The 22,500-nt window shown below is 37.0% G+C and overlaps 1 protein-coding gene across 4 annotated transcripts in view; it reads right to left on the minus strand.

Annotated features, from left to right (window-relative positions):
* The window catches only part of LOC115220440 (synaptogenesis protein syg-2), a 675,863-nt gene that overhangs the window by 183,161 nt on the left and 470,202 nt on the right, over positions 1-22,500 (minus strand). For all 4 annotated transcript variants that reach the window (XR_003882533.2, XR_003882534.2, XM_029790569.2 and 1 more), the window contains exon 7: positions 3,737-4,018. Coding sequence is in view for 2 of the 4 variants with exons in the window: in XM_029790569.2 (XP_029646429.2) it covers positions 3,737-4,018 (282 nt within the window). In the remaining 2 variants the exon portion in view is untranslated. The remainder of the gene's footprint in view (positions 1-3,736; positions 4,019-22,500) is intronic.

Here is a 22,500-nt window from a genome sequence, read left to right on the forward strand (position 1 = left end):
TTTATTAATATATATATATATATATATATGTATATGTCAAGAAGGCCGAGGGTGTCTTGGCATCACTCAGCAAGACTTTTGTTAGCCGCTCTCCAGCCATCTATTTAAAACTGTATAACAGCTATGGTACGACCACACTTGGAATTCGCATCATCAGTTTGGAATCCCTATCTTGCTCAGAACATTGATCTCCTGGAATCTGTCCAGAGACGTGCAACCAAACGCATACCCTCCATCAGACACCTACCATATTCTGAGCGCCTTGTTTCCCTGGGCATGGATTCACTGAAGCTCCGGCGTCTGGCGACGGACTTGGTAGACACCCACAAGGTTATCAACCACCTCACCAACAACAACACTGAACACCTTTTTGATCTCCATGTGTCTAACACACGTGGACATGCCTACAAAGTCAGAAAACAGCACAGCTCCCATGACTTTCGGAAACATTTTTTCACGCTCAGGGTTGCTGAAGCGTGGAATAAACTGCCTGCATCAGTTGTTGACTGCCATGACACTGCATCCTTTAAGGCCCTCATGCTTCCCGAAATCCGTCGAAACTACACCTGATTATATATACACTTTAGATGAGTTGTAGTGCACCTGAGCACTGTACACAATTATTATTATTATTATTATTATTATTATTATTATGTACATATGTATATATTAATTAAAATATTTTAACTATTCTCAGTGCATTTTCAACCTCTATTCTTCTATTCTTCCTATATTTCTACTTGTTTGGAATAAAATAACCTTGTTTTATATATATATATATATATATATATAAGGATCATCAGCATCAGCATCATTGCTTAACATCTGCTTTCCATGCTGGCACAGGTTGGACGGTTTGAAAGAGGACTAGCAAGCCGGCAGGCTGCACCAGGCTCCAATTTGATCTGGCAAGGTTTCTACAGCTGCATGCCCTTCCCAACACCAATCACTCTGAGAGTGTAGTGGCTACTTTTTACATGCTACAGGCACAGGAGCCAGTCAGCGAGCACTGGCATTGACCATGTTTGGATGGTGCTTTTTACGTGCCACCAGTACAGGAACCAGTCAGGTGGCACTGGCATCGACCATGTGCAGATGGTGATTTTTACGTGCCACCAGCACATAAGCCAGTCAGTTAGGGGGCACTAGCATCAAGTATATTAAAAGGGGTCTGTGGGAAAACCCATTTAAATAAATGGGTTGGGAACCATTGCAAAAATGTTGGGAACCACTGGTATAGAGCATGATGTGAGGGACATTTATTTACTATTTCTGACAGACTGAGCAACCACACAGAAAGTGGGTTGGGTTTCCTTCTCTGTCCAAGTACATGTTACATAACAAGCTGAGACAATCAAATGGTTTGACAATGTCCTGAAGACTGGGATAAAGATTATGCATCTTAGAGGGTCTTCTTGTGAGATGACAGTTTGTTTAAGGCATAGCTGGGCACATGTAGGGATTTACCTGCATACCTCTTCCTTTCACTCTTCCCCTTTCTCTCTCTTATCTTTTCTTTCACTTTCACTCTAGTTCTATCCCACTACCAATCTCTTTCTCTCTCTCTTTTTCCCACCCTTTCTCACATTTTCTTCTTCTCAATCTTATCTTCTTTCTCTACAACTCTGGCTCTTTCTTCCTTCCTCTATATTTTCACTCTCTCACTTTCTCTCTTGCTCTATCTCTCTCTCTCCTTTACATCCTTCATTTTTTTCTCTCTTTGTATTTCTTAGTCTGTTTCTCTCCCTCTCTTTATTCCTCTTTCTCTGTTTCTCTATTACTCTCACTTTACACATTCTATATCTCTCACACACCCTCTCTCTTCCCTCCCCTCTCTCTGATCTCTCTCTCCTCCTCTCCCCCCTCTTTTTTCTCTCTCTCTCTCTCTCTCCCTTATTGTATCTGCTAGCAAGGGTAAGTTGAAATCATCCTTGCATCATCCTTCACTGACAAGAGAAGAAAGACGTCAACAAAGATGGGGGGAGGGGAAGAAATCTCAGGATATTCTGCCTCAAGGACAAGATGATGTAATTACAAGACAAACAACAATAGATAAGGATTTGTTGTCGGGCAGACTCCGCAGACCGACCTGACCATCAAATTCCAGCATACAAAGTCAGATATTAAACTGAAGATACACACATACAAATACAGATATAAAAATCACACACGCACACACACACACACAGGTGCATAATGTATATAAGGCACAAGTTGTGGTTGTGTAGTTGAGAAGATCATGGTCTTAGGTTCAGTCCCAGGCTGACCAAAGCTTCCCGTGTGGATTTGAGAGATGGAAATTTAAAGAAGCTGGCTATACCCACACACACAGAAATATGTGTGTGTATGTGTGTGTGTGTGTGTGTGTGTGTGCGTGTGCATGTATGTGCACATGTTTGTGCACGTGTACACCTTTGTCTAGACATCATGTAACAATTACAAATGAGCATTATTGTCATACAAATGAAGTAGTTCATTTCCATATTATGTGTATACATAAATATATACATATGTATATATACATATATATATAATAATAAAAATATGAGGGAATATTATTCCAAACTTACAGGGAAAAATTCAATTTAGAAAAACTAAATCAAATTTCATCAAATATAATATATATATATATATATATATATAAATTAGAACAAAACCACCTTTTATCAATTCAATAATGAAAAATCAAATTATACCATCTAGAAAAATTATGTTTTATCATATATTTAATCTTTCTATAAGATGTAATTTTTCTAGTTGGTATAATTTAATTTTTCATTATTGAATTGATAAAAGGTGTTTTACTTCTAATTTATATATATATATCAGTGGCTTTTCACCACTGGCACCACCAAAAGTGAACAATGGCAACATTAAAGGTGTGAAATTGTCATGATCTCTTGGACATTGACTGATGAGCAATAAGCTACGAATTTTCTGTTTGTAATGATTTGTAAAATTTTCAATTTGTGTTTTTGGCAAATTTTTGAAATATATATATATATATATATATATATATATATATATTATATATATATATATATATGCATAAATACATATATCTACAGTAATACCAGTTTTATATATATATATATATATATATATATATATATATGTGGTGTGTGGTAAAGTAAATTATTTTACTGAACCCTAATTATATAACGTAATGTTTCAAATATACCGTAAATGGTCTTTTTACATACTGAACACTACTTGGTAAAATTAATTAATAATTAATTAATTTTACCCTTTTATTATTGATTGTATATATATACATATATATATATATATATATATATACATATATGCTTATATACATATATATATATATACATATATGCTTATATACATATATATATATTATATAATATATATATATATATATATATATATATACATGTATAAACATACAGGTACACACACACAATGTATATATATTTGTGTGTGTGTGTGTATGCATATATAAAGAAAGAGACAAAAAGACAGAAAGAATGCAATAGAGGGCAGTATATTGTATTGCAAGCCAGACTTAAACATACCAGTGTCTACATAACAACACACGAGTGATCACAGTAACCCATACATGCAATGTACCCTGTCCCCCCCATCCACAAACACAAACACTTACTCACACTTTCAAATACACAGGCACACTCATATATGTGTGTGGGACATTACAATCAGTATAAGACCAAAGTCTCCAGCGATAAGGGGAAACCATTGTAGTGTTACTTACATTTCACCTCTAGTCGTACGGAGGCTGTCTTGGGACGTCCAATGACTGTGTGAGATAATTTGTTTTCAGCTTGACATATTACAGTCATTCGGTGTTCCATGCGAGTCACTGGATCAAATGTCAGTGTTTCTCCTTTGTGTATTAAATATCCCGATTCTGAGAGCCATTTATATTGTGTGTCTGGAGGATTTCCAGGTCTTGCATGACATGTAAGCGTTTGCACATCTCCTGCAATCCACGGTAAGCTGCTCTGAGATGTGATCTTTGGACTTCCTGGCGTATCTGAAAGAAAAATCATAAAAGAAATGAAAATTATTAATAAAAATGAATGGTGAATGAAAGTCAGAAAATATCAAATTTCTACTTTCACTTTCACTTTGACTTCACTTAATATACGTTTAAAGACTTTTCATGTTGTGAGTCAGAACATTTTTCTACATAAAGCATTGATGGCTCATATATCATCAAGGCTAATATTTATTGAGTATTTTGAAAAGAAGAGTTGAAAACTATCCTCGGTATGTGCATATATATATATATATATATTATGAAGATATAACTTAATTGGTAAGTGGCTTTATTTGAGACCATGCGTTGGAATTAAAAATGATTGCAGTATGGTAGATATATATTAGCCTCTTGGAAACACACAAAGACTGTGAACTTCACTTAAACATTTATTGTTAGTAATAGGTTGCTGTGCGACAATGTTCTCAGTGACCAGGTCGCAGTTTGGAGCAATGATAATTTCGACACCATATTACAAACCATAAACGTTTAAGTGAAGTTAACGGCCTTTGTACATTTGTGAATCATTAATATATGTCATTCAGGCTACACTCATTATATATATGTGTGTGTGTGTGTGTATGGATGAAGGGATGGATAGAAAGATAGCTGAATAGAGAGATAAATATTTATTGTTCTAATGCAACAATATTGCTGACAGTAACTTTGAAGTTTTAGTCTGCTAAGCCAGAAAAATTCATGGTATTTTGCCAAAGTTCAGGAATTAATATTTAGATCTATTAAGATGGTGATGTAAATAAGGAAAAAATGTCTTTCATTTGTACAAATGAGGTTAATAGTCCACAGGTTATCATTCTGTTTGTTTCTGCTCTTACCTTGTAGCTTAAGCCAGCTTCACTGTAACAATTATTGCTGTTGTTGTTTACATGTAAGTCAACCTTGACTGAGCAGAAAACCACAATAAAAAAGTATATTAGCCATGGCCAGACAGCACCCAATATATCCAACCATTGTAAGATGTAGTTTGAGAGAAATTTGGCTGCTATTTTTAGCAGGAGTGGCTGTGTGGTAAGTAGCTTGCTAACCAACCACATGGTTCTGGGTTCAGTTCTACTGCATGGCACCTTGGGCAAGTGTCTTCTACTATAGCCTCAGGCCGACCAAAGCCTTGTGAGTGGATTTGGTAGACGGAAACTGAAAGAAGCCTGTCGTATATATGTATATATATATGTATGTATGTGTATATGTTTGTGTGTCTGTGTCTGGCCCCCCAACATTGCTTGACATCCGATGGTGGTGTGTTTACATTCCCATAACTTAGCAGTTTGGCAAAAGATACTGATAGAATAAGTACTAGGCTTACAAAGAATAAGTCCTGGGGTCAGTTTGCTTGACTAAAGGTGGTACTCCAGTATGGCTGCAGTCAAATGACTGAAACAAGTAAAAGAGTAAAAGAGAGAGAGACTGAGTGACCTTGTAGAGGTTTTGCTTCTCTTTGGCACGTATGGAGATATCTAAGTGATGTTAATGATGATCATAACATGGATTCTTTCAGCGTCCACCCATTGTCATGTCATTATAGTACTGGCTACCTTCTATACTATACTGCTCTCAATGTAGAGTGCTCTCGATTCTCCCAGCTCACATATATTCATATTAATTGACTTGCTGTTTGGTGTTGTACATAATTTTTGTCACTAATTTAGTATTCAACTTATGTGGCCATCACTAATTCTTAACCAAGATACTATATCGTATCTACAACTGGCAATCTGTCACTTAAAATGACAAATGTTCCAGTTGATTTGATCAATGGAACAGACTGCTTGTAAAGTTAACATGCAAGTGGCTGAGTGCTCCACAGACACGTGTACCCTTAATGTAGTTCTCAGGGAGATTCAATGTGACAAGTCCGGCCCTTTTGAATTACACGTATAACGCATTTTTGCCAGCAAAGCAGACTGGAGCAACGTGAAATAAAGTGTCTTGCTCAAGGACACAACATGTCTCTGGGCATCCAACTCAGGACCTTGCGATCTTGAGCCAAATACTCTAACCACTAAGCCAAATACTTTAATTACAATAAACAGAATGACCACTTGACCACAATTATTAGAAAAGATGTGTAATTGTTAAGAAGACATCTTCGGCTAACAACAGGGCTGACTTAGCAACATTATAAGTTCTTGGGGTGCAAATCCATGCCATGGGCCCTACAGTATATGTTTATTGACAGGAAATCACAGCATATATAGATCAGAATTGGGCCCCTAGACCTAGGAAGCCCCTGGTCAAGTACTTAGTGTGCCTATACCTTAAGATGACTCTTGCTAACAGTTAATATTTCTAATAATGAAGGTGGTAAAGGTAGCAAAATTGTTACCACGCTGGATAGAAAACTTAGTGTCATGTCTTCTGTCTTTACTGTGTTCTGAGTTCAATTCCCACTGGGAGTGGCTTTGCCTTTCACCCTTTCAGGGTTGATAATATAAGTACCAATCGCTGGCCTATTGCCAAAATGTGAAATCAATATTTCTAATAATAAAGGCAGGAAGCTGGCAGAATCATTACCACAATAGACAGAATGCTTAGCAGCATTTTTTCCAAATTTACACTGTGAGTTCAAATTCCACCAGGGTTGTTTACCTTTCACCCTTTCAGGGTCGATAAAAAAAGTACCAGTTGAGCAATGGGTTTGATGCAATCAACTTACCCCTCCCACAAAATTTTTGGCCTTCTGCCAAAATTTGAAACCAATATTTTTGATAATGAAGCATGCCTGAAGTTGCTATCATGTTTGCTAACAATCAGATTATTATCCCCCTCTAATCACATTGCTGATTTCCAAGGATAAATAAATAAGGCTCTGAAAAATTCAATAAATTCAACAGAACCCTTTTCCTTCCATTTCCTTTTCTTCTTTTTTTTTGTGTCTCCTGCCTTTGTTTGGCTCAATTAATTCTTGTTCAGCTATGTTTATCTCTCCTTGATACACAGATAGTCCTGGTTAATTAAAATTATCCTGCTTGTTAAATTATGTGTGTCAGCAAATACTTCATTGTTTAGTTTTTAATTATCCGGCTTTAAAAGAAAAAAATTCCAAGTCTCCCATTTTAATCTTTGGATTCTTCAGTTTTCTTTATGTAGCTGTCAATTACTATTAATTAGCTGTGAAGACTTGTAGATAGAATTGTGTCGCAAATTACTATACACAGACAAATAAAAACATCCATTCAGTCATCCATTAATTGATTGAATACTCAATCAATCCATCCTTCCACCCATCCATCCATCCATCTATCTGTTCATCCATCAATCCATCTATCCATCCATCCATCCACCCACCCAGTCTTCCATCCATTCATCTATTATCCATCCACCTATGTCAGCATTTCCTAATCATTTTCCTCTTGTTCTATCCTTGAAATATATTTCATGCCTCAAGGAACTCCTACATAAAAAAAATATAACATTATATATATATGTCTTTATTATACATTCATAGGCACAGGCATGGCTGTGTGGTAAGAAGTTTGCTTCCCAACCATATAATTCTGGGTTCAGTCCCACTACATGGCACCTTGAGTAAGCTTTTTTCTGCAATACCCTCTGGTTGACCAAAGAGGCTTGTCAGTGGGTTTGAGAGATGGAAAATGAAAGAAGCCCATCATGTGTGTGTGTACATATATATGTGTGTCTTTGGGTTAAGGTTAGGGTAGCTTGCTTACCAACACGGTGCCGGGTTCAGTCCCACTGCATGACACTTTGGGCAAGTGTCTTCTACTATAGCCTTGGGTCTACTAAAGTCTCATAAGTGGATTTGGTAGACAGAAACTGAAAGAAGCCCATCGTAAATATATATATATATATATATATATATATATGTGTGTGTGTGTGTGTGTGTGTGGTGTGTGTGTGTGGGTGTGTGTGTGTATGTGTGTATCTGTATTTTTCACACCACTCCCCACATCACTTGACAACTGATGCTGGTGTGTTTATGTCCCCACAATTAGCGTTTCGGCAAAAGAGACCGAAAGAATAAGTACTAAGCTTATAAAAAATAAGTCCTGGGGTCGAATTACTCAACTAAAGGTGGTGCTCCAGCATGGCCATAGTCAAATGACTGAAACAAGTAAAAAGAAAAAAAAAAGAATAAAAAAATACAGGTAAAGGTGTTACATTCCAGCTTTGCCCTGGAATGCAAATATCTCTAATCCTTTCATTACCATATTTCTGTTACTCTTTTACTCTTTTTACTCTTTTACTTGTTTCAGTCATGTGACTGTGGCCATGCTGGTGCACCACCTTTAGTCGAGCAAATTGACCCCAGAACTTATTCTTTGTAAGCCTAGTACTTATTCTATCGGTCTCTTTTGCCAAAGCGCTAAGTTACGGGGACGTAAACACACCAGCATCAATTGTCAAACGATGTTGGGGGGGGGGACAAACACAGACATACAAACATATACACACACATACATGTATACATATATATACGACGGGCTTCTTTCATTTTCCGTCTACCAAATCCACTCACAAGGCTTTGGTCAGCCTGAGGCTATAGTAGAAGACACTTGCCCAAGGTGCCACACAGTGGGACTGAACCCAGAACCATGTGGTTCGTAAGGAAGCTACTTACCACACAGCCACTCCTACACCTAGAATGTAAAGTGCTGGAAAAAAAGCTGCAAAGCATATTGCTCAATGTGCTAACGACTCTGCCAGCTTTCTGCCCTAATTTGATGCATAAATTAACATGAAACTTTGATGAATGGCTTTGATTTAGATCACTTTAAAAAAGAGGAAATTTGTATTATTTGAACCTAGAATAGTCTCAGGTGGTTTGGTATTAAAAAATTGGGGTTAAAGTTGATCTTTCTGATATGATGTGTTGTCTTTTAAGTACACATTTTAACCTTGAAATTCCTCTTCATCAAGAAAAAAATTATGATTGCACATAATAGATTTAATTAATGATATTTGATTTATAAAACCCCAGACGTAGTGTGGACGATGGTGGCTTGTGTGTGGGGGAATGGTGAAGACGGGGAATAATTAGAAATAAAACCGAAAGACCTGTAAATAATGGAACATCATCGCATTAATTGTTTCATTTATCAGAAAGCTACTAAGGGGACCGTTTCCGTATTAGTTCTGTGATGATCTATCGGATTTATGTTTATGGAATGGACAGAGGTGGTGGTGGGCGGCAAGCAGGAAGGCTCCTGATAGTATTAAAATATTTCTAGTACTGATTCTTTATCTGTGTAATTGCTTACATAGCATTTTTCCTTGGAATATTGCCCAGATAAATATGAAAATGCACGTATTTGCTGATAATTTCTTCATAGTTCTGTGTATATTTCAATTCCCCAAAGAGTAACTGTAATAGTAGTAGAATATGATAGTATGTGCACGTGTGTGATTGTCTGTATACGTGTGTACGCAAATTACTTTTATCTTTTTTTTAAAATTTATTTATTTATGTATTTTTTTTCTTTTATCAGAATATTGACCTCACAACTAAAAGTACACTTATTCACAGTAGGAAATTCATTTTTCAGATGTAAATTGACAGGAAGCAAGAAACTTTCAGGAAGGACATTTATTTTCAATAAATATGCTTCGTTCACAGTAACAAATGTCATTATGATTACTACAAATTAAAGATTTCTAACATAGTCAAATAGTTGATTGCAAAAAAACAGAATATTTGTTACCAAACCTATATATATATACATATATTTCATCAATAAATATCTTCTACAACTCAATATGAACACATAACGTAATACAGAACACTACAAACCTTTCAATTAATACCACTAACCCCCATACATCCCATACACCATTCACATTACAGATCTATATCTACCCTAATTGCACCAAATCCAGAACTTCTTACCTTCCTTACACATAATTGTTTTACTCAGGGACTAGTAGACATGACACCATTCATTAATCGGTGTGCATTCAAAGCAATGATTAGTAAATTCATGAAACCGGTATGCTTTTAAATCTCTTTAACAAGTCACAATAATGACTATTATTACATTTATTCCTACCTCAGTTCAACTAATTGTATATATCTATCGTTACTTTTCATAAAATGCTTTTACTTTTTTTATTTCCAATGTGCATTTTTGCTTATTTTTCTTCTTACTTTCCCCTTACATTTCCACATGTAGTTTCTATTTTCTTTTTGTAACATATTTCTATTATATATATATATATCAAAATAAGCAACAAGGATATCTAGAGGTAATGCAGTACGACTGTTTCATGCAACTCCATTTAAATTATTGCTTTCCATTAAACATGAACAGACTGTGGTCTGTCGAAATTTTTGAATGGAATGCTAATGAGAAAAATAATTATTATTTTGATTATAATCACCCCATTTTGAATTATATGGATAATACCATACTAAATTCTGGTGCCTTTAACTTAAGTACCATATTCATCTGAATTTAAATTTTACTGAACTTATATATATGTATATATATATATATAATTTCACACACACACACATATATATACATATATATATTCATATATATATATATATATATATATATATATATATATACATATACATACACACACACACACACACACACGTATATATTTATATTTAGCACCAAGCCTGTATGTATGTGTATAGTCATTTAACCCTATTGAATTACAAATATTCCATGCTTAATTTCATTAAATGGATAAAAATGTATCTAATGACTCTCTTATTTATCTTTTGCTTTCCATTAAACATGGACAGACTGTGGTCCATCGAAAGTTGTGAATGGTATGCTAATGAGAAAAATTACCTTGACATTTTTTCGTAATGCAGTCCACCTGATGATGAACAAAGTCTCCTGTAGCCTACTTCTTGCAAACAGTTGCCCAAATCTAGTTTAAATCATTGACAAATGCAGACCATCATTAGTGAACTAATGAGGCAATCTCTTGTAGCAGATTTGAAACCAAATCACAGTGAAAAGGTTAACCACATAACCTTGTCAAAATCAAATCGAATGGGAATTGTAGTTGTGAGTCCTGTGCCAGTAGCACATAAAAAGCACCATCCGATTATGGTCAATGCCAGCTCCTCTGGCCCCTTGTGCTGGTGGCACGTAAAACGCATCCACTACACTCTCAGAGTGGTTGGCGTTAGGAAGGGCATCCAGCTGTAGAAACACTGCCAGATCAGATTGGGGCCTGGTGCAGCCTCCTGGCTTCCCAGACCCCAGTCGAACCATCCAACCCATTCCAGCATGGAAAACAGATGTTAAACAATGATGATGATATACTGTTGCTAGAAAACTGAAATAAAATATAAAACCAAAATTCAGAATTTATAAAGGTGTATTATGTATCACTTTTATCCTATTCCATCCTTTCTGATCTGAAGAATTTTAAAGCAAAATATTTCTTTAGTGTAGTCTCTGTGAAATTTAGTCTGGCTGCATTCCGATATTAATATATGGAGTGGAATTAATGCTGGCTTTCATTTGTTTATATTTTGTCTCTTTACTTCATCCTTTTCTCATTAATAATTCAACAGGACAAATGAAAAATAATTTTGGAAGATCGTTATTATTTCATAAATTATTAAATGGTAAGTATGTCACTGTTATGATATAGAAAAGGGAAGCCAGAGAGATAAATATAACAGATATCAGCATTAAATATTCAACGTTCAACAGAGAACAGCTCAGGAATGTCTTTTATTTTTTGGTGGCAGTGCAAAGTATTTTAGCGGGGGCCTAAAAATAAATAAATAAATTGATCTGAGGAATCTATGAGTTAGCTTTTAGACTTTTAGAATCAAAGAATTAGAATCAAAAATTAATACTCTGGCAACAATATTCCACCCCCACCCCCAAAAAACTAATAAAAAATAAAATAATACAAAACTAAAGTAAAATAAAATCTTTGTTAGGCGCTAGCTGAATGGTTTTGGGTACCAGACTCAGGGTCTATCTCCTTCATATATCTTAACTAGAGCATCAAGCATTCTTGTCAACATGTGGTTATAGGTTCAAATCTCACTGCTGTCAGATATATTCATGGATGGTGAGAGATAAGAAAATCAGTCAAGTAGTGAACAAAATTTTCTTGTGGTATTTAGTTATATTCTAGTTTCAAATCCCTGCCCTAGTTGACTTTGCCGGTCATTCTTCTGGTGTCTAGAAAACAAGAATGTGTCAAATAGTAGGCATATATAACTGAGTGTACCTTTAAAAGCATTGCTCCAGTATGGTCTTGGCAGAATAATTGAAAATGGTAGAACATTAGAAGAGTTTTAAAAAATTAACATTTGGCTTGTTAGAAAATAAATACCAGCCAAATACTGAGTATATATAATTATGATTAATTGATTATACTTTTAAAACCTTTAGAGGCATTGCTCCAGTATGGTCACCGTGCAAAAACTGAAAGCAGTAGAAATATATCTTTCTTTTACTTATTTCACTTATTGGACTACAGCCATGCTCGGGTATTGCCCTCAAGGTTTTAGTTGAACAAATTGATTTTTTTAAAAGTGTGGACGAGTTGAACCAGCCCCTAGGTGCTAATTATTCATAGGGTTGGTTTTCTCTGTATACACAACTGGAATATCCTATTTGGTACTTGCCAACCATAGGCTAGAACCACAGGTTTTTCCAGACCTACCTGGTGCATCTCTTTTCAAGTACCTAATTCTATCTGAATCCTTATTTAATTATATATATAGGCGCAGGAGTGGCTGTGTTGTAAGTAGCTTGCCTACCAACCACATGGTTCCCGGTTTATTCCCACTGTGTGGCACCTTGGGCAAATGTCTTCTACTATAGCCTCAAGCCGACCGAAACCTTGTGAGTGGATTTGGTAGACGGAAGCTGAAAAAAGCCCGTTGTATATATGTATATGTATGTGTGTGTGTATATGTTTGTGTGTCTGTGTTTGTCCCCCCAACATCGCTTGACAACACATGCTGGTGTGTTTACATCCCTGTAAAAAGAGGCTGATAGAATAAGTACTAGGCTTACAAAGAAAAAGTCCTGGGGTCAATTTGCTCGACTAAAGGCGATGCTCCAGCATGGCCGCAGTCAAATGACTGAAACAAGTAGAAGAGAGAATATATGCATGTGTGTGTGTATGTATATATATATGTGTGTGTGTGTGTGTGTGTGTGTGAAGCAAACTTCTTACTACACAGCCATGCTTGTGTCTACATAGAAAAAGGTTTTACAAATTTTCATCTTGCTCATGAGATAGTTTCTATTGGTTTAGTATAGTTAGATTTAGATTATCTGATAAGATAGGCTAGAAATATTTTGCTTGGATAACTGATTTAATCATTAACAAAGGCAGCAATAGTGAGCATAATTATCAGACTGTGAGATTTGTTTGGATAATCCAGAATTCAGATAATTACTGTTGGGATAACTGAAGCTTCACTGCATTTTCAAAATGTTGGTATGGAATTAAGAATATGGAGAATGCTAGTGTGGAAGATGTGGTTGTGTGGTAAGAAGCTTGCTTCTCAACCACATGGTTCCAGGTTCAGTCCCACTGCATGGCACCTTAGGCAAGTGTCTTCTGCTACAGTCCCAGGCTAACTGAAACTTATGTGTTGATTTGGGTGATGGAAACTGAAAGGAACCCCTTGTGTATTTGTCTCTCACCACCAGTTGACATCCAGTGTTGGTTTGTTTACACCTCTGAAATTACGCCTCAGCAAAAAGAGATTAATTAAATAAGTATCAGGATTTAAAAATAAATTAATTAGAAGTAGATTTGTTTGAGTAGACCAGTGGGTCTCAACAGGGGTCCATATGACACCAGAGGGGGCCATATAAAATTTTTTCTTGTGGGATGGGGTCTACACAACAGTATAGTAAACTGGGGATCCACAATAGTATTTTAAGGTCCTCTGAAAAGATTTTGTTTTAGATGTATGTATTGGCCTGCATTGTAAGGAACAGGCGGGTTTCTTTCTTGAACATTTTACCAACATAAGTTAATGTGTAAAAAAACAAAATTGGAATTTTGAAAGAATTATCAGTAAAGCTAGTTTTTAAACATTGAATGGCTATGGGTGTTGACCAGAACAAAATAGTAATCAAAGGGGTCCATTGATAAAAAAAAAAAACTGGTTGAGAATCCCTGGACTCGACCTTTCAGGGCAGTGCCCCAGCATGGACACAGTCTGATGACCAAAACAAATAAAAGATAAATTATAAAAGAAAAAGTTTATATATATATTCTTTTACTTGTTTCAGTCCTTTGACTGCGGCCATGCTGGAGCACCACCTTTAGTCAAACGAATTGACCCCAAGACCTGTTCTTGGTGAGCCTAGTACTTATTCTATTGGTCTCTTTTGATGAACTGCTAAGATACAGGGACATGAATACACCACACATATATATATATTATTTTTATTTTTTTATTTCTATCTAGTTTCAGCTCACAAGCTGTGGCCATGCTGGGGCACCGCCATATATATATATATATATATATATATATATATATTGTCCAACCCATGCTAGCATGGAGAACGGACGTTAAACGATGATGATGATATATATATATATATATATATATATTGGGCCGTTATTGTTTTTTAGCCCCAATCCTCCTCATAATCATGATTATTTTCTAAATTGATTTTACAAAATATTTAAAAAAAAAAAAAACGATTTTTCGTGGCCGTTGCCAGTACCACCTGACTGGCCCTCATGCTGGTGGAACGTAAAAGCACCCACTACACTCTCAGAGTGGTTGGCATTAGGAAGGGCTTCCAGCTGTAGAAACTCTGCCAGATCAAGATTGGAGCCTGGTGCAGCCATCTGGTCCGCCAGTCCTCAGTCAAATCGTCCAACCCATCCTAGCATGGAAAGTAGATGTTAAACGACGACGACGACGATATATATATATATATATGGACATCAACATTATAGAGAACTTATTCTAAAGAATTTACCATATAGACAGAGTTTGTATAGAATATGGAGAAAGTCTTAGTATGGAGCTCCGTATGGGGAGAGTGTAATTCAGAGGATCTGCTGCCATTTCGAAACTTGTACATATTTTAGTTAGAAAACATCTGTAATGGACATTAATTTGTAAATTGTTATGGTTTTGAATTTGGTTTACAATATTCTTGATATGAACTCTTGTGTTAAAACAGATTTTGTTGTATCTTGAGAGCTGTAAACTTAGGGACAAACAGACAGACAGACCGGAATCAGATCTGCAGTAAAGAGAGAGAGAGAGAGAGAGAGAGACATTCCACGGCTTTTGCTCATATGCTGTCTTCTACATGATAAAAATTGATTTCTTTTGATGAAACTGAAGGCCAAATATGTACACAAGCAGAACTAGCGGGAGAGAGATTACATGACATTCATGTATTTGTGGAGGGTATTATTAATATAAACTAAATGAATTGGATTTGAGTGGAGATGGAAACCAGATTGCTGACTCAGCTCTGTGGGAGTTTTATCTGCTGTTCTTCATGTTATTGCTGTTTAACACTGAGTCAGCCCTAATTTAACATACATATGACCAAAGGAATTTCACTCGTGAGTATCCTGTCTTCTCCACCCCTTTCTCTGACATGGCATAACTATTTAATGCATCCTTTCTTTTTAAAGACATGAAATGATATGACTGAAGGAGATTTGACTGCTATTTCATGGAAGTTGACTGACCCAATAAATGCTGAATCTTTGGCTTACTGTGGTTGATGTTGTCATTGTTGTTGCTGATGATGTTAAGTCAACTTTAATTGAACAAATCTATCAAAAAGACATTCCATCTTTCACTATCCCACGTTTTTTACTCTAGGCATAATGTATCTAAGAATACATTATCCAATCTGTCTTGTGCTGGTGGCACATAAAAAGCACCATCTGAACGTGGCCGATACCAGCGCCGCCTCGACTGGCTTCTGTGCTGGTGCTACATAAAAAGCACCATCCGAACGTGGTCGATGCCAGCACCGCTTTGACTGGCTTCTGTGCCGGTGGCACGTTAAAAGCACCAACCGATCGTGGCTGATGCCAGACTCCCCTGGCACCTGTGTCGGTGGCATGTAAAAAGCACCCACTACACTCGCGGAGTGGTTGGCGTTAGGAAGGGCATCCAGCTGTAGAAACACTGCCAGATCAGACTGGAGCCTGCTGCAGCCCCTGGCTTCCCAGACCCCGGTTGAACCGTCCAACCCATGCTAGCATGAAAAACGGACGTTAAACGATGATGATGATGATGATGAATAAAGAAGGTAATTTGAGAAAGATTTCTGGCTGTTATTTTTCTGAGTCAAGTGATTCCAATCTTGAGTCGCAGACTCTTATTGTTTGGTTCCAAGACACTTTATCAAAGACCTTCCAGTTATGTACCATCTCACATTTTTTTAAAGCATAGTATATCTAGGACTAAAGCAGAATGGTTCACACAATGAGCAAAATGTTTAGTGGCGTTTCTTCCAGCTCTTTTATGCTCTGAGATCAAATGCCACCAAGGTCAAGTTTTCCTTTCATCCCTGCCTAAAGGAACAATCAAACATAGGGATTGAAATAACCGACTCATCTCTTCTCTTCAAAATTGTTGGTCCTGGACCTGGCAATGGATTGTCATCCTGTTTTGGGTGAGTGTTGTGATCTTGGTCAATTATATGTGCCACATGGAAGCGAGCTGACCAGCCTTAGGAGTCATAGGACTTAAGAAAAAGAAAGGAAGACACTTGGCAAGAAATGGAAGCAAAATTGAAAGAAAATGATGATGATGATGATGATGATGATGATGATGATATAATAATAATAATAATAATGATAACACTCATAATAATAGTTTCAAATTTTGGCACAAGGCCATCAATTTTGAGGGAGGGGGAAAGTTGATTACATCGACCCCAGTGTTCAAGTGGTACTTATTTTATCGACCCTGAAAGTGTGAAAGGGAAAGCTGACCTCAGCAGAATTTGAACCCAGAATGTGAAGACGGATGAGATGCCACTAACCATTTTCCCCTTCATGCTAATAATTCCAGAAGCTCATCACGTTAATCAATAAATTAATATTGAACACAGACAGTAGTCTGTGTCTAATGTAACAACATGCAGCAAATCCTTGTAAATATCGAAGTAATTACAGGATTTCTGTGTCTTTCATTTTTTTCCAATTGCCATTAAACATGGAAATCAAATTCATTATTGGAATTTGATTTTCTGACATTCTTTTAAAATAATGATAAGAAGAAATCAATGATGACATTCCCAGAAATTAATCAACGCAGGAAAAAGCCAATTCTTCAGTAAAATATTATTTCTTGTTGATTAAGTCTCACTTGTTTACTTGTTCAGAAATGATGTGGTTTCATTTCTTGATCTTTGTACCATCATGACCTTCATCGTATCATGACCTCTGACCTCAGGCAAGGATGAGACTGATGCAGCTGATACCCAGGATTGAATATCTCCAATCCAAAGTCTGCACCATAAAGAACGGTCAACAGGGGGAAGAGAGCCAGCTAGTGATGGTGGTGGTGGGATCTGATTGTAACAGAATGAGCTTTGCTGAGAGCACTCAAGACTGGGAAAGAGATGAAACAGCAACAAGGGGCAGTGAAGCCCTTCTGAAAATTGGTGGGATCAGTGCAACTGGTGCCCAGCCTGAATATTTTCAGGTCCTTCTCCTCCTCCTCCTCCTCCTCCATATTCTTCTGTTTGATCTTCTTCTTCTTCTCCCCCTCCTCCTCCCCTTCCTCCCACCACCACCACCACCAGAGTTAATTCTTCCAACTTTGCATTCCAAGTTCAAATGTTTCCAAAGTCAACTCTGTCTTTCATTCTTTTGAAATGCAAAATATAAAATAAAAATAAACATAGTCCCCTTGATCAAATTAAAGGGGCATATGTTTGTTTTCATTTTTAATTAATTAATTAATTAATTAATTTTTTTACTCTGCATACTCTATCTGTTGAATGTAAAGTCTGAGAAATGGATCACAGTTTTCTAGAGATGGAGCAAGATTTGAACTCAGAATTCTCAAGACCACATTGCATACTGCAATGTATCCCACCCAATGCTCTAACGGTTCAACTAATCCACTGTTCTGGACTGGTCATTTTTCTTTTGACCCCGAAAGGATGAAAGGCAAAACTTTGACCTCAGTGGAGTTAGAATTCAGTGCACAAAGGATGTCAAGAGAAAAACAGGCAAGCAGTATTTAGTTCCAATGCTCCAGTGTTTCTGCCAATTTAATGTGTCTGGGAGAGAGGGTAGGAGGAAAAGAGAGGGGGAAGAGAGAGGGGAAAGAGGGGAGGTAAAAGATAGAGGGAAAGAGACAAAGAGGGGAAAATGAGAAGAGAGGGAGAGAGAGAAATGCTAATTCATGTGACAATATATAAACCGCTACACACTTCCAACACAAGATTGTGGGGAGCCTTTTTGTGCTTTTGTAGCGCAATAAAAACAAGTCATGTACAGGCATAAAGATATATATATATATCGAGAGAGATAATCATGTGAGCATATATATGTTTGTCTATATATGTATGTATATATATATATGCATATATATATATATATATATGTAACACATGGTACAATTATAAACAGGAAAAATTTTAGCTAATTCTTTGCAGACTGAAATATAAAATAGTAATAACAACCTTAATTGACTTTTGAACCATATCAACTTTTCATCAGAGGGGTTCACATCATTCTGACAGTCTTCAAAGAAATGAGCAGCCAAACTGTTTATATACTCAACAAAAGCAGCAGATACGCTATGAGGGAATCCCTAATTTGCATACTGAAAGAGTTTAACACTTCATAAATACCAGCAGCTTGTCAACAGGGATCTTAGTTCACTCAGTATCAAAGTATGATATAATAAATATGTAACATGTGGTATAATTATAAACGGGGCAAATTTTAGCTATATTTCTGCAGATATATCATCATCATCATCATCATCATCATTTTTTAGCGTCCGCTTTCCATGCTAGCATGGGTTGGACGGTTCAACTGGGGTCTGGGAAGCCAGAAGGCTGCACCAGGCTCCAGTCTGATCTGGCAGTGTTTCTATGGCTGGATGCCTTTCCTAACGCCAACCACTCCGTGAGTGTAGTGGGTGCTTTTTACGTGCCACCGGCACAGTTGCCAGATGGGGCTGGTAAACGGCCACAGTCGGATGGTGCTTTTTACATGCCACCAGCACAGGGGCGAGGCGAGGCTGGGTGTCCCAAAAGTCACTGATTGGTTTCAATTTTTAACTTTAGAAATAAATGCATGAAATTTTGATACAAGTTAATTATTTAACCTTTTCCATCTCTTTTCAGATTTTATCAGAATTTCATGTATTTGTTTGTAAAGTTAAAGAAGTTATTAAAAACTGAAAGCCATCAGTGACTTTTGGAACACCCTGTATATATTTATGCTGACAAACCATGTGTGTATCAACAAAGCAGGCCTTAATATATATATACATCACTAATTTAAACGAAGATTTTCAAGACCACATGTGTAAAATGATGCCTTGTATTCATCTTCAGTTTTTAAGGTTTCTGTTTAAAATGTTACTTTACACTTGTTGCATATTGTAGTCCTGTGTTTAATTGATTACTTTTAAAGACACTGTTTGAGCTTTTAACAAAAAGAAAAAAGCAAGAAATGAAATGAACAGCCCCCACCCACAAAAAGGTATTGGGTGGGGAGGGGGAGATAAGAGAAAAAGTATGGAAATAGCTAAAAAGAAGGAGAAATAAATAACCCAAAACTATGATTGATTGATTGATTGATTCTAGTTTCAGCTTATGAGCTGTGGCCATGCTGGGGCACCGCCATTTGGTGTTGCTACTTGGTTTCACTTCATGGAGGCTTTCTAGCAACTGCTATTTGGTGCATGAGAGAGTTCGATGCAGCTGCCCTCATCTGCCCCTCCTGCCGTGAAGTTGGTTCATCTGGGACACCTGACAGGAAGAGATCCAGCTTCATTTTAAAGACATCTGTATCCACCCCATGCAGGTCTCTCAGGTTCTTCAGGAGGATATTGAAGAGCTGTGGGCCTCGGAAGCCCAGGCTATCACAGAATCTTGTCCTACATCTTGATGGCAGGTTTGGAGTCCTAGGCACCACGCAGTGGCGCCCAGTTCTGGCATTTGCGTAACTCTCGATGCCAAAGTTCAGGACACTTCCCTCCAGGATCTTCCAGATGTATATTATGGCATATCTTTCCCGCCTTCGCTCCAGGGAATATAATTTTAATCTCTTGAGTCTTTCCCAGTAGCTTACATTCTGCATAGAGGCTATCTTCTTTGTGTAGCTTCGTTGGATCGCCTCAAGTTCTGTGATCAACTTGACACTGGATGGTGACCATAGCTGAGAGCAATAGTCAAAGTGGCTTAGGACAAGTGTCTTCCAGAGGACCATCATGGTTTCTTGTTCTCTTGTTCTAAAGGTTCTAAGAATCCATCCAGCCAGCCGTCTACATTTCATTGTCAGTTTAGCAACATGTACATGAAAGGTCGCGTCATCACTCATGTGAATACCCAGGTCACGCACTGATTGTGCCTCTGGGATTGCAATCCCTCCGGGTCCAGTGTATTCATTGGGTATTGCATTCAGTTTTGCATGCTGATAGTATAAAGCTTGAAACTTTCCAGCATTGAACTGCATGCTATTCTTTTCAGCCCACTTGTATATTTCGTCCAGCTCACATTGCAGGTGTTTAGTGTCCTCAGGGTTCTGTATTGCCTGTGAAACTTTTGTATCATCTGCATAACTTGTGATCGTGGCTCTCTGCGTGGCTGAGGGCATGTCTGAGAGGGCCATTATGAACAGTAGTGGTCCCAGAACAGTGCCCTGCGGAACACCGCTCACTATTTGTGTGTTAATGGAGGTGGCCCCATTGGCTACTACCACCTGACTTCTATCCTTCAGAAAGTCATGAAGCCATTCTCCCAGTTTTCCAACTATGTTGAGATCACGCAGTTTGTGACATATCATTCCATGATCGACTTTATCAAAGGCCTTTGCAAAGTCGAGATATATCACTTCCACATATGTAGATTTTTACGATAGGAAATTAATGGTTGGTGTAAGACATAAAAACATATTAAGTTAAAGCAAGCATTACAATAAGTTTTTGCTTGCTGTGGTATAACCAATACGAAAATAGATGTATTGTGTGTAGAATATGAGAGAGAGAGGGAGAGAGAGGGGGGAGAGAGAGAGAGAAGTCCCAGTGGTTATATATTCAGACATCAGGTGTGAAAACAGAAAATTGGAGGAAACAATATTCTGAAGGGGGAATTGGAATTAAAACACACACACACACACACACATATATATGCATGTTCACACAAACCCATGTATACATACACATCTACATTTTCTTTTTGTTCTTTTGTTGCGATGCCAACAGTGCAGCAGTTTAGTCAGGATGCTTGCCTTTTCCTTTTGCTGTTTGTCCAATGTTTACAAGTATAGCATCGAACTTGGAATGTAAATAGGTAAACAGAATAGAATAAACCAGTCTTTGCGAAAAAATATATATATATAACTCTATATTGGAGATTTCGAATAACATATTTTCATTTAAATATACAAACAAATATATAAATATATGTATATATGCATGTGTATATGTTATTAAGTTGTATTTCTAAATTTCTCGCCAATGGACAAAGACCCGGTTTCTAACCAAGATCCAAGGCTCCTTCATTGGAATTTCAACATCAACAAAGTATTTGTACATATATGTGTGTGTATAATGACATCATGCTTGGAATGGTCAGTGGCAAGAGAGGAAGAGGCTGACCAAGAACCCGCTGGCTTGACCCCATCAAGAGTGATACCAGAATAGACATAGCCAATCTGAAAGAAGCAGCCCAGGATAAAACTGACAGGAGGACACTGATCCAACAAGTAACCAAGAGCGGATAGATAGATAGTGTGTGTGTATATATATATATATATATATATGCAAATATTTGGAGTCAGTGCATGTGCAGACTGGTATATTTTGTTTAAAGTATGTATACTCATACAAATAATTGCATGCCTGGATATGTGCATATGTACTTATATACTAAACTTTTGGAAAGTTTTGCATATTTTGACAGTTCCATCAATGGGTTATACCTGTAATAATCTAAATAGTTTTCTCCTTTCTGGTTTTGAGAAACGTAATTTCTCAAGATTGGTACTAAGGCAGTTTGTTACATTTAGAATTGATCCAATAATTACAGGTATAAATTTGAACTTTGAGTGTATGTATGTACATATTTATGTATGTATATGCATGTATGTATGTATGTATGTATGTATGTATGTATGTATGTATGCATACACGCATCAATGTACGCATCTATGTACATCTATGTACAAGTTTGATTGATGAAAAAATAAATAGAATTCAATATACGAGTCATCATCATCATCATCATCGTTTAACGTCCGGTTTCCATGCTGGCATAGGTTGGATCTGGCAGTGTTTCTACAGCTGGATGCCCTTCCTAATG

The sequence above is a fragment of the Octopus sinensis genome, linkage group LG16 (assembly GCF_006345805.1).
Source record: "Octopus sinensis linkage group LG16, ASM634580v1, whole genome shotgun sequence".
Taxonomy (NCBI): domain Eukaryota; kingdom Metazoa; phylum Mollusca; class Cephalopoda; order Octopoda; family Octopodidae; genus Octopus; species Octopus sinensis.